General features: G+C 38.1%; 1 protein-coding gene and 1 pseudogene across 9 annotated transcripts in view; one reads left to right on the top strand and one right to left on the bottom strand.

Moving 5' to 3' along the window:
- MFSD14B (major facilitator superfamily domain containing 14B) overlaps positions 1 to 14,896 on the top strand; it is a 98,581-nt gene that overhangs the window by 50,005 nt on the left and 33,680 nt on the right. For all 9 annotated transcript variants that reach the window (XM_032260511.1, XM_032260513.1, XM_032260516.1 and 6 more), the window contains one exon: positions 6,764 to 6,826. In XM_032260511.1, coding sequence (XP_032116402.1) covers positions 6,764 to 6,826 — 63 coding nt within the window. The remainder of the gene's footprint in view (positions 1 to 6,763; positions 6,827 to 14,896) is intronic.
- On the bottom strand, positions 9,205 to 9,844 carry LOC116538170 (annotated as a pseudogene).

Here is a 14,896-nt window from a genome sequence, read left to right as displayed (position 1 = left end):
TGCTCAAATCTTTCATTTTCCCGAGAGGACCGTTTTCTGTGACTGGTCCTCAACAGGCCAGAATTGAGCTCTTGGAACATTCTGCATTTTGTGTGATTGAATATTTGAACTTCGCTGTTCTAGTTTGTGCAAACGTTATTTATGGTGAACACCTCCTTTCCTTCTCATGAACTAGAGCTCTGGTAACTGGTCATTCATTAGTGCCCTTCAAGATCACTGGCCACTAAAAACCATGGATGCCCAGACTTTTGTGAGCTTCCATAGTAGACAACACTTTGCATGATGTTGTCACAGTTTCTCTTTTTCTTTTTTTTTTTTTTTTTTTTTTTTTAATTTCCGAGACAGCCTGGCTCTTGCCCAGGCTGGAGTGCAGTTGCACTATCTGGGCTTACTGCAGCCTCTGCCTCTTGGGTTCAAGTGATTCTCCTGCCTCAGCCTCTTGAGTAGGGCACCACCATTCCTGGCTAGTTTTTGTATTTTTAGTAGAGATGGGGTCTTGCCGTGTTGGCCAGTCTGGTCTCAAACTCCTGGCCTCAAGTGATTCACCCGCTTAAGACTGAAAGTGCTGGGATTATAGGGTTGAGCCACGATGCCTGACCATTGTTCTAGTTTATTGCTGGAGGAATTAAAATGCTTTATTTGTGACTCCACTGGGAGAGGACTCTTAAAAGCATGCACCTGGCTTCCTCCCGACTTTTCCTGATGTCCCTTTTCCCTTGGCTGATTTTGCTTTGTGTCCTTTTTCTGTAATGAACTATAAATATGACAGTTTCAGAGTCCTTGAATCCTCTTAGCAAATTGCTGAACTTAGAGATGATCTTGGAATCTATTGACACAAATCCATTCTGGTATTGGACATTTGGGTTTCCAGTTTTTGCCTATTAAAAATATTGCTGTTGTAATATTTCTTGTATATATCTTTTGGTGAACATGTGTCTATGTTTCTTGGACTATATATCTGGGAGTAAAATTGCAGGGTTGTGTTCAATGTCGGTATGTAGTGCTAAAAGTTTTTCAGAGTGGATGAACAATTTATTCTTCACCCAGGCAGGCTTCATATCTTAACCAGCAATTTGAATTTCATTCTGGTGGGTATATTATGGTCTTAATTTACATATCCCTAATGACCAGTGAAGTTAACCTCTTTGCGTATAACATATTTATTGGCCATATGAATATATTTTTGTTAAGTGTCAGTTGAAATGTTTCATCAATTTTTTAAAAATTGAGTTGTGTTCCTTTTTCTTATTTGTAGCAGTTCTTTATATATTCTGGGTATAATTTTTTTTTCATGTGTATGTGTGTGTCTATATACCTACACGTACTTATTGCTGATATCTTTTCCTTATTCTTAGATTGCCTTTTTTTTTTCCCCTTGGAATGGAGTCTTGCTCTGTCACCCAGGCTGGAGTGCTGTTGGACGATATTGGCTCACTGCAACCTCTGCCTCCTGGGTTCAAGCAATTCTCTTGCCTCAGCCTCCCAAGTAGCTCTGAATGTAGGCGTGTCCCACCACGCCCAGCTAATTTTTGTATTTTTAGTAGAGACGGGGTTTCTCCATGTTGGCCAGGCTGATTTTAAACTCCTGACCTCAAGTTATCTGCCTGCCCAGGCCTCCCAAAGTGCTGGGATTACAGATGTGAGCCAGAGCACCCAGCTTATATATCCAGCACTATACCACCCTCCCAGAAACAATCCTAAGTAATTTTTGTCCTTGTCACAATTCTAATATGACAGTTTGGCCTTTGTGTATGTGTATTTAATATTATGTATGCCTTTCTCCTCTCTTAATGCCTTTGGATTACACTAATTTTAATTGAATTTACATTTTTATGTAGTTCAATTTTTTTATTATTATTATTATGGTTAGTCCTTTTTAAAAAATCCTGTTTAAGAAAACTTTTTTTACTACAAAGTTTTATTGGTTTGTTGTTCTCCTGTAGTAGACCTATCATCTAAAAAGATCATTGTGTTTGGTTGGTGGGGGGGGGGGTCAATATTCACTTTGGTTGCAAAAGAATGCATAGTTGAACCAGCATCATTTATTGAAAAAATTATTTTTCCCCACTGTACTATGTCACCTTTGTCATAAATAAGACAACCGTCTATGTATGGGTTTGTTTCTAAATGTTTTAGTATTCTATTGAGCTATATTTTCTTGTGCTAACACCATCCTGTGTTAACTTCTATAGTAATATATATATGTATATTATTTATTTATTTATTTTTGGGTGATGGAGTCTCACTCAATCACTCAGGCTGGAGTGCAGTAGTGTGGTCTCAGCTCATTGCAACCTCTGCCTCCCGGGTTCAAGTGATTCTCCTGTCTCAGCCTCCTGAGTAGCTGGAATTACGGGCGTGCACCACCACACCCAGCTAATTTTTATACGGAGTCTCACCATGTTGGCCAGGCTGGTCTTGAACTCCTGACCTTCGGTGATCTGCCTGCTTCAGCCTCCCTAAGTGCTGGGATTACAGGTATGAGCCACCATGCCTGGCTGTAATATCTTTAATATCCTGTATAAATTCTGTAGTGTGGTTCATTTTCCTCACGATTGCCTTGGTCTAAACGTGTGTGTGTGTGTGTGTGTGTGTGTGTGTGTGTGTGTGTGTGTGTGTGTGTGTGTATTTTATTATCAACTCTTCAATACCCATTTGGTTATGATTGCATTGACTAGATTGATTGTGGAAGAACGGACATGTCGTTGTTGTTTTTGTTTGTTTGTTTTTTAATCGTTTGATTGAGTGCCTCACTCTGTCACCCAGGCTGGGGTACAGTGGCCCGATCTTGGCTCACTGCAACCTCCACCTCCTGGGTTCAAGTGATTCTCCTGCCTCAACCACACCTGGCTAACTGGCTAATTTTTTTTTTTTTTTTTTAATAGATGTGGGGTTTTGCTGAGGCTGGTCTTGAACTCCTGGCCTCAAGTGAGTATCTTGTGGAGAAATACTTTGAGACTATCCAGATGACTTGTTCCTGTTCTGTTGGCCTACTTTAGCATCCATCAGTGCTTGTCTGCAACAGTTTTTACTGTGGTTTTTGTCTAATGACATCTGTTTCACTATTTTGTTCAAGACCACCTTCAGCAAAACCCCATCTGTACTAAATTAGCCAGGTTTGGTGGCACACACCTGTAATCCCAGCTACTCAGGAGGCTGAGGTGGGAGAATTGCTTGAACCCAGGAGGTGGAGGTTACAGTGAGCTGAGATCATGCCCCTGCACCCCAGCCTGGATGAAACAGCGAGACTTTGAATCAAACAACAACAAAAAAAGATAATATGTCTGTTCTTCCCCAATTAATCTGTGGTCAATGCAATCATAATCAAAATTCTTAGCAAATTATTTTGTGGATATTGAAGAGGCGATTGTAAAATATAGAGAGACATAAACAAGGCTTAGACCGAGGCAATCTTGAGGAAAATGAACCACACTACAGAATTAGTCAGGGATGAAATCATAGGGAGTCAGAACTGTCTTCTTGAGTTGAGTCACTTCCTAAGTGGGGGTCACAAGATTAGATGAGCCAGTTTATCAACCTGGGTGGTGCCAGCTGAATCCATCAAGTGCAGGGTCTGCAAAATATCTCAAGAAGTGATATGAGGAGCAGTTTAGGGAGGGCCAGAATCTTGTAGCCTCCAGCCACATGACTTTTAAACCATAATTTCTAATCGTGTGGCTAATGTTAGTCCTACAAAGGCAATATAATCCCCAGGCAAGAAGGAGGTCTGCTTCGGGAAATGGCTATGATTATCTTTGTTTTTAAAATTATAAACTAAGTTTCTCCCAAAGTTATTTCAGCCTATGCCCAGGAATGAACAAGGACAGGTTGGAGGTTAGAAGTAAGATTGAGTCAGTTAAGTTAGATGTGTCTCACTGTCTCAGTCATAATTTTGCCGAGGCAGTTCCAGGTTTACAGTCAGGCTGTAGCCAATTTTCCACCTGTAGTCTAGACACCTGTGGTTACTAGAGTGTAGTTCTCTAGCCCAGGTAGAAAGCCTATTCCGTAAAATTTAATGCAGGGTCTGGTTATAGGTACTCTTGCTCTGTGAAAGTGTGGGTACCATAGAGTACTGAAGTACTCTGTGGGGTTACCATGTGGTTGTAGGGCTTTGTCCACTTTGGCAGCCATAAGAGATCTAGGGCAGGGCACCATCCGTTTTGAATCTCAACCCATTCAATTCTGCAAGTATCCCACTTAGAAGTCCCACAGTTTTCAGAGAACTATGCTTGTGATCGTTATCTTGGGGCCAAATATGTAGGTCCCTTTTAATAACCCTTTCATTTATGACTGTTTTTTCCTACTTCTCTGATTTGGGAGGTTTCTTTCTGGATTCTAGCAAATTAACTTCTTCAAGGACTTCTCTTTCACCTTCCAGTGCCACTTTTCTTCAGCTCTTTCAGGTTTTGTTGTCGGCCTTTTCTCATCTGTTCTGTGTCATCCAGAAGCGCCTAATGATTCTTGGCTTTCCAGGGATGCTGTAAATTTAATTTCATATTTTTTCTATTATATCTGTGGAAGTAGAGAAACGCAGCTCTGTATGAGTGTAGGTATATGTTTATTTAATACCTGTAGGTATTTCTGAGCTTTATTGTTACTGGAAGAGAGTTCATTTCTCAAAGTTTTATAGTTACTGTTTTAAAAGTAAGAAGCAAATGTCATTTTTAAAAATTAAAATTGTTTTAAAATGCTTCCCTTTTTTTTCAAGCAAATGCCATTTTATTTTATGTTTAGTGTAATCCTTCTCAAGAATATTTAAAGGGGATATTTTCCTTGAGTGTTATTTATTTATTTATTTTATTATTTTGATATAAGGTCTTGTTCTGTTACCCAGGCTGGAGTGCAGTGGCTCAATCATAGCTCATTGCATACTTGACCTTCCAGACTCAAGCCAGTCCTCCCACTTCAGCTTCCTCAGTAGCTAGGACTACAGGTGCACGCCACTGTGCCTGGCTAAACTTGAGTTTTCTTTTTAATATAGAGATGTTAAAAATGAAAGCTTTGATCTTAGCTGAGTTATTTAATATACCTTTTATTACTAGGTTTACTTTATTCTGATAACAGTTGTTACCTTTTGTAGCTATATTATTTACATATTTTATTTTTGTTTTTATAGTTTATCAAAAGTCTGAGTAGAATATTGCTGTTTTGTTTACAACTGCTTTATTTTATGAAGGTTAGCGTTTTTTAAAAAATTACTGACTTGTTTTACTTTTTTCTCTAGTAGGATTTCACTGTTTCCTTTTTGTGAGGAGGGTGGGTAGGAAACAGTAGAAAGGTCTTTAAAAACATGGATTGAAAATTTTTAGAGGAATTGCCTGCATGGTGGCTTGATTGCTCAGAATGGGCCCATACTGTCATTCATCCATGGATATGGTTTTGCCAAATTAAAGTGATGGTCTCTTATTCCTAAACTGCATCACCTGTACAAAAGGAATGCAAGTTTGGATCATTTTCCATGTAGAATTGTTGAAGGGGTGGTCTGAGGTCAAGAGGGTGAGATTTGAGGTGAGGGCAGGGAAGGACCAGCACTGCTGCTCCTTTGACAGCATGAGAGAACCCTGGCGTTGTTGGTGTGGTGTTCACCAGCACTCACTCCACCCTCTTCCCACTGACAGAAAGTAGGAGGAAGCCTGTGGGCAAAGGGAGTCAGAGAAATGTCCATAGTCTCTTAGCTCTGATCTGACAGAGTATAGAAGGGAGAATGTGGGGCTGAGAGACAATGGATTAATAATTGACATGATAAGATAAGCATTTTTTTAAAATATGCTTTTTTGTTTTGTATTTTGTTATATTTTTGTGATGCGTTTGACAAATCAAGTTACTCGAGTTCTAATCTTTATATTTTTTCAAGACAATTTCTATATCTCTGACTTTATTATTTTTGGAAGATTTTTCTGAGAACTTTGATATTTCACTTGAAATATTTGGTGTCCTTCATTTGCCTTTCCTTTTCTTCAGTACAGGCAAGTAGAGTTCAAATGTCAGTAGCTGAGATGACAAACTTTTTCTAAACCTTAAAAATAATGTTGTTAGAGGAAAGATGGGAAATAATTTGTGAGTGGATTATAATTTCCTTTTTTTAAAGGCTTAATTTTTTTAGAGAGTCATTTAAGGTTTACAGCAAAATTGAGAAGAAAGTATAAAGATTTCCCTATCCCTTTCCCCTATGTATGCTTAGCCTCTTTTACTATGGACATTCCTTTCTAGAGGGGTACATTTGTTTTATTTGATGAACTTATGTTGACATATTGTTATCACCCAAATTCTATAGTTTAGAGTTCATTCTTGGTATTCTATACTCTGAGTTTTGATATATGTATAATGCATATATCCATCATCATGGTATCATACAAAGCATTTTCATTGCCCTAAAAATCCCCCGTGCTCTGTCTATTCATCCCTCCCTCCTTCACAGTCCCTGGCTACCACTGATCTTTTTATTGTTTCCATAGTTTTACTTTTTTCAGAATGTCGTATACTTGTAATTATACAATACAATATGTAGCCTTTCCAGATTGGCTTGTTTCACTTAGCTGTGTGCATTTAAGTTTCCTCAGTGTTTTTTAATGTCTTGGTAGCTCATTTTTTAGTGATAGTGTGGATGTACCACAATTTATTTATTTATTTATTTTTTATTTCATTGATATTTAATAATTTTTCATTGTAGGGCTCATTTATGTAGCATGCCGTTAAGAGAGGCAGAAAATATTCCCTTTAACTTAAATTTGAATTTGTCTTGATGTTTGTTTGCTTTTTGTAGGTTCTACATGAAACATTTCTTCAACATACATTCCTCATGAATGGTCTCATTCAAGGTGTAAAGGTAAGAAAAACTTTTTAGGTTTGTAATGAACCAAAGCCAGGATCCTTGGTAGTTTAACTCTGAAATTTTAGTGGGACTTTGGGAAACATACTATTTGTTCTGGAGACTGAAATCTAAATTTTTAGCAGGGTTATTACCAAAGTCACTGTAAAATACAGTACAAATACATAAGGCATAGAATACTGGCAAAAGCAGTGTGAATACTCTGTAGGCCTAACTTTATTTTTTTTTTATTGTGTACACAACAGGTTATGAAGGGTTTAATTATTATGTAACTTTTAACTGCTCTGCTTATCAACAGAGTAAAGTGGGCAATTGCTACTGTCTTCTTTTTAGGTATCTGAGGATGAAGGAAGCCAAGCTGACAAACTGGCCATGACTTTGTGATAACTCAACCACTTGATTTAATTAGCCTTAATTCATTATGTCAATTTTAATATGATATATATCAAAACTGCTTTTAACTGTTTTTCTGTTTGTGCTGAAAATACTCACCAGTGGTGCTTGTGGCTGCAGCATTACTCCAAGATAACTTTGCCACAAAACGTATTGCTTTTATTAGTATTTTTGCATTGCTTTAGTATATTGACTTTGGAAACAAAAGACATCATTTTACTGATAGCATTCTTTTTCCTCATTCTTTTAAATAAATTTTTTTTTGAAATGGAGTCTTGGTCTCTTGCCTAGGCTGGAGTGCAGTGATATGATCTTGGCTCACAGCAACTTCCACCTCCTAGGTTCAGGTGATTCTCCTGCCTCAGCCTTCTGAGTAGCTGGGATTTCAGGTGTCCGCCACTACGCTCAGCTAATTTTGTATTTTTAATAAACGGGGTTTCACCATGTTGGCCAGGCTGGTCTCAAACCACTGACCTCAAGTGATCTGCCTGCCGTGGCCTCCCAAAGTGCTATAATTACAGGCATGAGCCACTGCACTCGACCAGCATTCTGTTTTTAACAGTGATATTTCTAGTTACAAAATATAGTAACATTCTGTCACTGAAAATATCAAATCCTAGAAAATGTAGCATTTCTACCTATGATGTTAACCTTGTTCTTGAACTTAATGCCTGAAGATTCATTTGATGAATCCAGTTTTTCTGAAATAGAGATTCTGATGATTCAGGTGATTCTGATGTTTACCTCTGTTTAGAAATAACTCAAAGAACACTTTTTATATTTTGTAATCAGTCAGATTTGCTTCAGCCTCAAAGAGTGTATTTTTGTAAAATTAAATGAACATTGGCACTGAGCTGCACTTGTTTTTTCTAAATAGGAAAAGGGTTAAATAGAGGGTTACAATATAACAGTATTTTTTAGTCTCTTACAGTAAAGTGTATGCGTGTAGGATCTGATTTGTGCTTCCCAGTTTAAATACTATCAATCTATGCATAATTATACTTTGTACTGAACAACATACTTAAAATTATGCCTTACTAATGTGTTGAATTTAGCTTTTGTAATTTGTTATATTCACAGCTCCTACACAGCATTAATTGTAATGAATATTGTTTATTCTTTGCCTGTTTTCAAAAAGAATTTGAGGATACTTACATGTAAAACATCATTTTATTTTTATTTTTTATCATTTGGGTACTTTTTTTTTACAGCTGTATTTCTTTATACTAAAGGAAAACAAAGTTCAAATGCCCAACAGTAATTATGTTTAACACTTAGTCCACATTAAACAGACAAAAGGCTACTGAGAACACTGGATTTAGATAAAAGTGTTATAGGCATAACTAACTACAATTTAATTTATGTATAAATAAGAAAAAAAGTTCCTGGCTGAAGAGGATAAGGAGATTTATTTCCCAGTCTTCTTTAATTTGGACAACCCCCATCAACTGAGCAGACATCCCAGTAGTAGACCAAAATGACTGCTCTCCCCGCCAGCAGTTTTGACACCATTAGCCCTGCTAGCCCAGAGGAGAGAGTGGCTCCATGGCTCTACCTGGTTTTCCAGTTTCAGGAGCCCAGTCGATGCCTTTGGTCAGCTGAGACTTTTCAAACAGCATTGGCACATTTAGCTGGTCTGAACTATTTTAAATGCCACCACCCAGCAGACAGGAGGCTCTCATTAGATTCTAAATCTGCTATTTAAATTAAAAAAGAAAGAAAAAAGGAGAAACTCATTAGAATAAGGCCACCTAGGAATGTTAATTAACATCTCCATTCAGCCTTTGGCTGATATATGAGACTACAAATAATAAATCTTGCTTTTCCCCCAGATGCAGCTTCTGGGGCTTGGTCTACAGTGTTCAGAAAGACACATTAGTGCTGTAGTTCCAGTGGCTTCTGCAAATGAGGGCTTGGCAGTTATCAGTGGACCAACACATAGTATTCAGCACCAGACCATGGGCCTTCCTGCTTCCTGAGTTTCACAAGTAGGATGCATATTAGGGGAGCAGCCCATACCTCTGTTGAAGGAAGGCTGTAGTACTTTCCAGGGCACAGCCTGGACGAATGATGCCAAACTTTCTATGCACAGGTAAGTCAACCATAGTTGAGCCGAGGCAACACTCAGGGCTCTGGCCATCCCCAGTTTGTCTCCCCCATCAATGACCAAGAACAAGTGAGGTCAGAGGTCTTACAACTCCTTGACATTCAGAGAACTGTCCTGGGAGCTGAGGTTGGCAATAGTGAGAGCAAGAGGACCGTCATACATGTTGGCCAAGTTTTGCATAAAGGCATAATTAGGAATCTGGATGTCTTATAAGAGGAGTAAAGGGGTTTAGGTCCTTGTTGACCTCCCCTGAACATTCAGGGGTACTGGTCCTGATAATAGGTCTTTCAGGAGTTCCTGGGGTACTCTCATACAGTCACTGGCTTGGCCTTCCTGCAGCGCTTGAGGCAGTACACAGTACACAGGGCCACTGAGCAGCTTGCTGCACAGGCCACAGCATATGGTATATCGGTGTGGGTGGCTATCATGGTGTTGGTGTACAGCTCAGCCATGGCTGAACACTCTGGGCTTGCTCCCTCGCTCGGTTCCACACTGGCAACCACTGTGGCCCTCATGCCTCTGGACTGACATGCCAGAGACACCCTCCCATTTGGGTGCTTTTTATTATTTAACAAACACTGGGAATACGTAAACAAGAGATACACAACCTAGAAATTATTTACAGACTTTCTAGTTAAACAGAGAACTATGACTAAAGTGTTAATAACATACAGATTATATGCATGATAAGTACATTTCTAAATAAGATTCCCAATTTACCATTTTTTTATTTGGAATAATCCTAACAAAACCATTAGAATCCTAAAGTAAAAATCCACTTATCACTTAAGTTAAATCAGAAACAATGAATTCAAAATGGAAAGTAGCTAAAAGTCTGAAATGTTTTTTCCCATAAACTTAGAAAGAACCACCTTCTACTTCCATAAATACATTATGCTTTATAACAATGCATTGTTGCCACATACTGTACAATAGACTTTATGAACTGCTAACTGTTTCAGTGTCTCACTCTGAACACGTCTAGATTGTTGAGAAACCTTTTGTTGCTGTTGTTGAAATATATTCTACAAACATAAAAAAAAATTTTGAAATGACCATTTGGGTAAAATTTTAAATTTAGCAAAAAACATATTCTACATTAAACTTAAATAGTTTTAAAAACAATAACAAATGACCAAATTTAGGTAATTTGTGTTTATCACTAACGTGCAACAATATAATAATCCTACCATGGGCTGAATACGAAATTTTAGCAGTATTCAAGACCTGTCTTATTTCTTCGTGATTTCAGTATCCACACAGATTATCCTTCCGATAATGTGGTCTTTCAGTTCTTTGATGTATTTCCCAGTGATTTTTGTCCTCCACCCTAAGTTAGCCATTCACTTAACAGTAACTGTAACCATTACGTAGTATTAATAATAGCAAACATTCTAAGAGATAGGTCCTCATTATTCACTTTCATAGTTGAGTAAATTGAGACAGAAAGGTAAATAATTTGCCCATTGATTTATAGCTACAATTGCTCAAACCAGAATGTTACCCCAAACAGTATTGTTTCCAGCATCCAAGTTCTAACCATTATACATACTGTTTCTCTATATATCCTAGTATTCAACCTCTACCTCCTTACCATTCTAGCTTACTCTCTTTTGTACTAAAGCTCAATATGTCAGCACTGAAAACCAATCTTACCTGCCTTTCACTTTCATCCCTACCCCTGTATCCTCACTTTCATCTTTCTGGGCTTAAATTCTGTGGTCAATCATTATAATTATTGCTTTGCATATAGAGCTTGCCCTGTTGTTACTCTGTCACACTTGGTTGGCCAAACCCCAACCCTTGAAAATTTAATTTTCTAGCTACTCTATCTGGAGGCAATGCCTTTTCCACCATCTGATGGCCTTAACTATGTCACTAGATAAATAGAAGCAATCCAAAGAGAAATTTCAGTCTCCCATCACCACATCCTCTATCCACCTGCATGTTTCTGTTCTTATTTACTCTACCACCTCTACTGTTTCTAAGGATAAACTGTCCTTTGTCCTTGCTAAAGCCAGTTTCACATATCTCATCCATTCTCAAGGATTCAGCAATAATGCGGTTTTTTTCCCCCAGTATTTAAAATTTTTCCTCTAAATTATTCTTCCTAGCATTCTATTTCTCTAATCTTTTGAACAAAACCTCTTTTCCTTTTCTCCACAGGCTACTACCCCATTTCTTTCTTTCCCATGCTATTTTACATTCATTACAAGTAGAATTCCAAACTCACTTTTTCACCAGAATTATTCTGATCCATTTTCCTTCTTCAAAGGCTTTCTTTACTTGCTTTGTTCAATTGGCCTACCATGGTTTTCTTTCTACCTGTTAGTCCACTTATTCTCAGTCTTCTTATACTCTAAATCATATCTAGATCACTTATAATACCTAATACTATGTAAATAGTTATACTGCATTTTTTTGTTGTTGTTGTTTTTGTATTGTTTTTGTTTTCTTCCAAATATTTTTCATCCATGATTGGATGAATCTGCAGATACGGAGCCTGCACATTCAGAGGGTTGACTGTGTAGTGATTTAAACTAGATGCATGGACAATGAGCAAATGATCCAAACTAGATTAGTGATATTTCTCCAGAGGAATTTTCTGCTAGAGCTATTGAGATTTTCTTAGTCCACTGGGGTTGCTTTACTTGTAGAAAGCCTAGTATTGCAAAAACTGTCTTGCTTACTACATTGAGACGCCTTACTAAGATTTGGTAAGATACCCAGATAACACTACATGAACAACTCCTTGCCCGTTTCCATCCAGCTATGGCTGAAGCTAAACTACCCACAGCTTCCTTCATATAAAGTATTGATAATAATCCTTCTTTTGTACTTTACCAAATTTCTGCCACTTGGAAATGCAAGAATTCAAACCACTGGGCAAAAAGACCAGTGCCTTTTATGAATATTGTATGTGCCTATAGTTCTGTGGTTTGCAGTTCAGCAGGACTAAAACACATAGTCAGCAATAGTTAATGGAACCTGGCTCTGTTCCATTTGTCATAGTAAAAGGCTAGATTCTCCATTCCTACTTGAGACCTGGCTATAATAGATTAATTATAAACCTAACCACAATACCACCAATTAGTTTTTCTTCTTGTTTCTCAGCTTTCTGCACATCTATGTCCCACTGCTGAAATAAAGTCGAAAACTGCTGAGAATATTATTGGTTAAGCTTCTGCCTTTGCTCTCGTGTTTTCTAAACATGTCTGATTTTCTGGTTACTGGTTTTGAGAGAAGCTTTGGTATACATTGCTAACATTTTTCTCTTGACAAGAAGAGCCTTAATAATAATGTCAGCTCCAAATCTTTACAACATATTCCGTACTTTGCTGCTCACCCCCGATATCTTCAACGATTCCTGTAAGAAGGCTTCCCATCTTTCTCAATGACTGGAGTCATTTCTTCAGTAATATCTTCCTCTGAACAACTCAGATCTTTTTTTTATCTTCAGTCTCAAAGTCATAGGTTTTATAACCTGATCCTCCATTGATGGCTTCCCAGATTTCTCAGAGTGCTTTCTTCCAGAGGGCACCATATTTAGACACTTCCCGACTTACTCATCAAGTGTAGCCTCTGGCCTGTACACCTGTGCTAGACAGACTCCTCCCTTGCTCTCACCTGAGATGTCCCCTTAGCTGGTGACACTTCTGACCAGACAATTTAAATAAAGGGTGGAACAAGCACTTTTTAATACTCATTTAGAGGAAGAGAAATATTATGAGTTTGGTGTGAGGTGGTTTGAACACTTCTTTGTAAGCAGTGTGGATAAAAAGAAAAACTAAAATTATGAGAGAGAGCATTGATAAAGGTATAGCATTTAAGTTTATTCTTATAGTAAATTCTTGGTGAAGTTCTTCACAGATCTTGTCTTGTGAAAAAGCTGATAAAATGTGTTTTGGTCTGTTTTTGCAAAATAAAACCACCTAAGTCTACACCCCAGAGATGAGCAGCATGTTATGCTTTCACAAGGGATATGACAGAGTTATTCTAGAAAACAAAAGAAAAGGTATTTCCGTTTATACAAGGGCTTGAACTTAAGTAAGGACTTAAATTCTTTAATAATTCGTTATTGTTTTCAGGGGTGAGAGTATAAAGATAGAACTCTGTGGCCAGGCACAGTGGCTCACGCCTGTAATCCCAGCACCTTGGGAGACCGAGGTGGGCAGATCACCTGCGGTCAAGAGTTTGAGACCAGCAATGGCGCATGCCCGTAATCCTAGCTACCCAGGAAGCACAGGCAGGAGAATCACTTGAACCTGGGAGGTGGAGGTTGCAGTGAGGGAAGATTGGGCCGGTACACTTCAGCCTGGGCAACAGAGCGAGATTCTTTCTAAAAAAAAAAAAAAAAAAAAAAAAGATAGAACTCCATGTACAGTGTAGCTGGGCATGGTGGTACCTGTAATCCAAGCTACTCAGGAGGCTGGGGCAGGAGAATTGCTTGGACCTGGAAGGTGGAGATGACTGTGAGCTCAGATCACACCACCACACTCCAGCCTGAGTGACAGAGTAAGACTCAGTCTCAAAAAACCAGAAACTCCTTATACAGCAAACCATAGCTGTATTATGATTTAATATGCATCTGAGCACATTAATATGTGGATATGGAATATAGCCTCAGAGTGCTTTAGCTCTAAATCATTTCTCTTCATTTTACTATGTTACAGTAGTCAAACAATTTAACCTCGCTAAACTTTAGTTTCATTGTAAAATGGAAAAGGTAAAAGTACTTTTTAATAGGATGACTGTAAGGACCAAATGAGATAGTATATGTAAAGGTATTAGCATAGTGCATTCATGTGCTAAATACTTAAATGAATGTTACACAGAAAAATACGTAAATAACAAACTATCTGAATAAATTTTTGTTTGTTTTTGAGACAGAGTCTTGCTCTGTTGCCCAGGCTGGAGTGCAGTGGCACCATCCTGGCTCACTGCAACCTCCACCTCCCAGCTTCAGCAGGTTCAAGTGATTCTTGTGCCTCAGCCTCCCGAGTAGCTGTAATTACAGGCGTGCGCCAGAATGCCCAGCTAATTTTTGAATTTTTAGTAGAGACAGGGTTTCACCATGTTGGCCAGGCTGGTCTTGAACTCCTGACCTCAAGTGACCCACCCACTTCAGACTCCCACAGTGCTGGGAATACAGGGCTGAGCCACTGTGCCTGGCTGGCAGTATTTAAAAATATCTATACTTTTAACAAAGTCATTTTATTTCCTGAAAGTTCTAATCAGATGGAGCTATTCAAAGATTCAGGTAAAAACTGTTAGTTTTATTTGCAATAGTAAATATAAATATTTTGAACAACACCAGATATGTAATGTGTGAAACAAATAGAATATAAATATACGATAGAATTCCAGTTTTATTTTGATTTAAAGCATATACACGCACACTTTAAGTGTGATGATATATGGATGATTTTTAATTTTATTCTTTATATCTTTCATTAATTTTTATAGATTTCTACAGTTAACTTTCCCCTGTAACTTACAGTTAATGACTTCCTACCTCTCTCTCTCTCTCTCTCTCTCTCTCTCTCTCTCTGTCTCTCTCTTTTTTT

The sequence above is a fragment of the Sapajus apella genome, unplaced genomic scaffold (genome assembly GCF_009761245.1).
Source record: "Sapajus apella isolate SASKATOON/1434 unplaced genomic scaffold, GSC_monkey_1.0 scaffold118, whole genome shotgun sequence".
Taxonomy (NCBI): Eukaryota; Metazoa; Chordata; class Mammalia; order Primates; family Cebidae; genus Sapajus; species Sapajus apella.
This window is presented reverse-complemented; position numbering and strand designations above follow the sequence as displayed.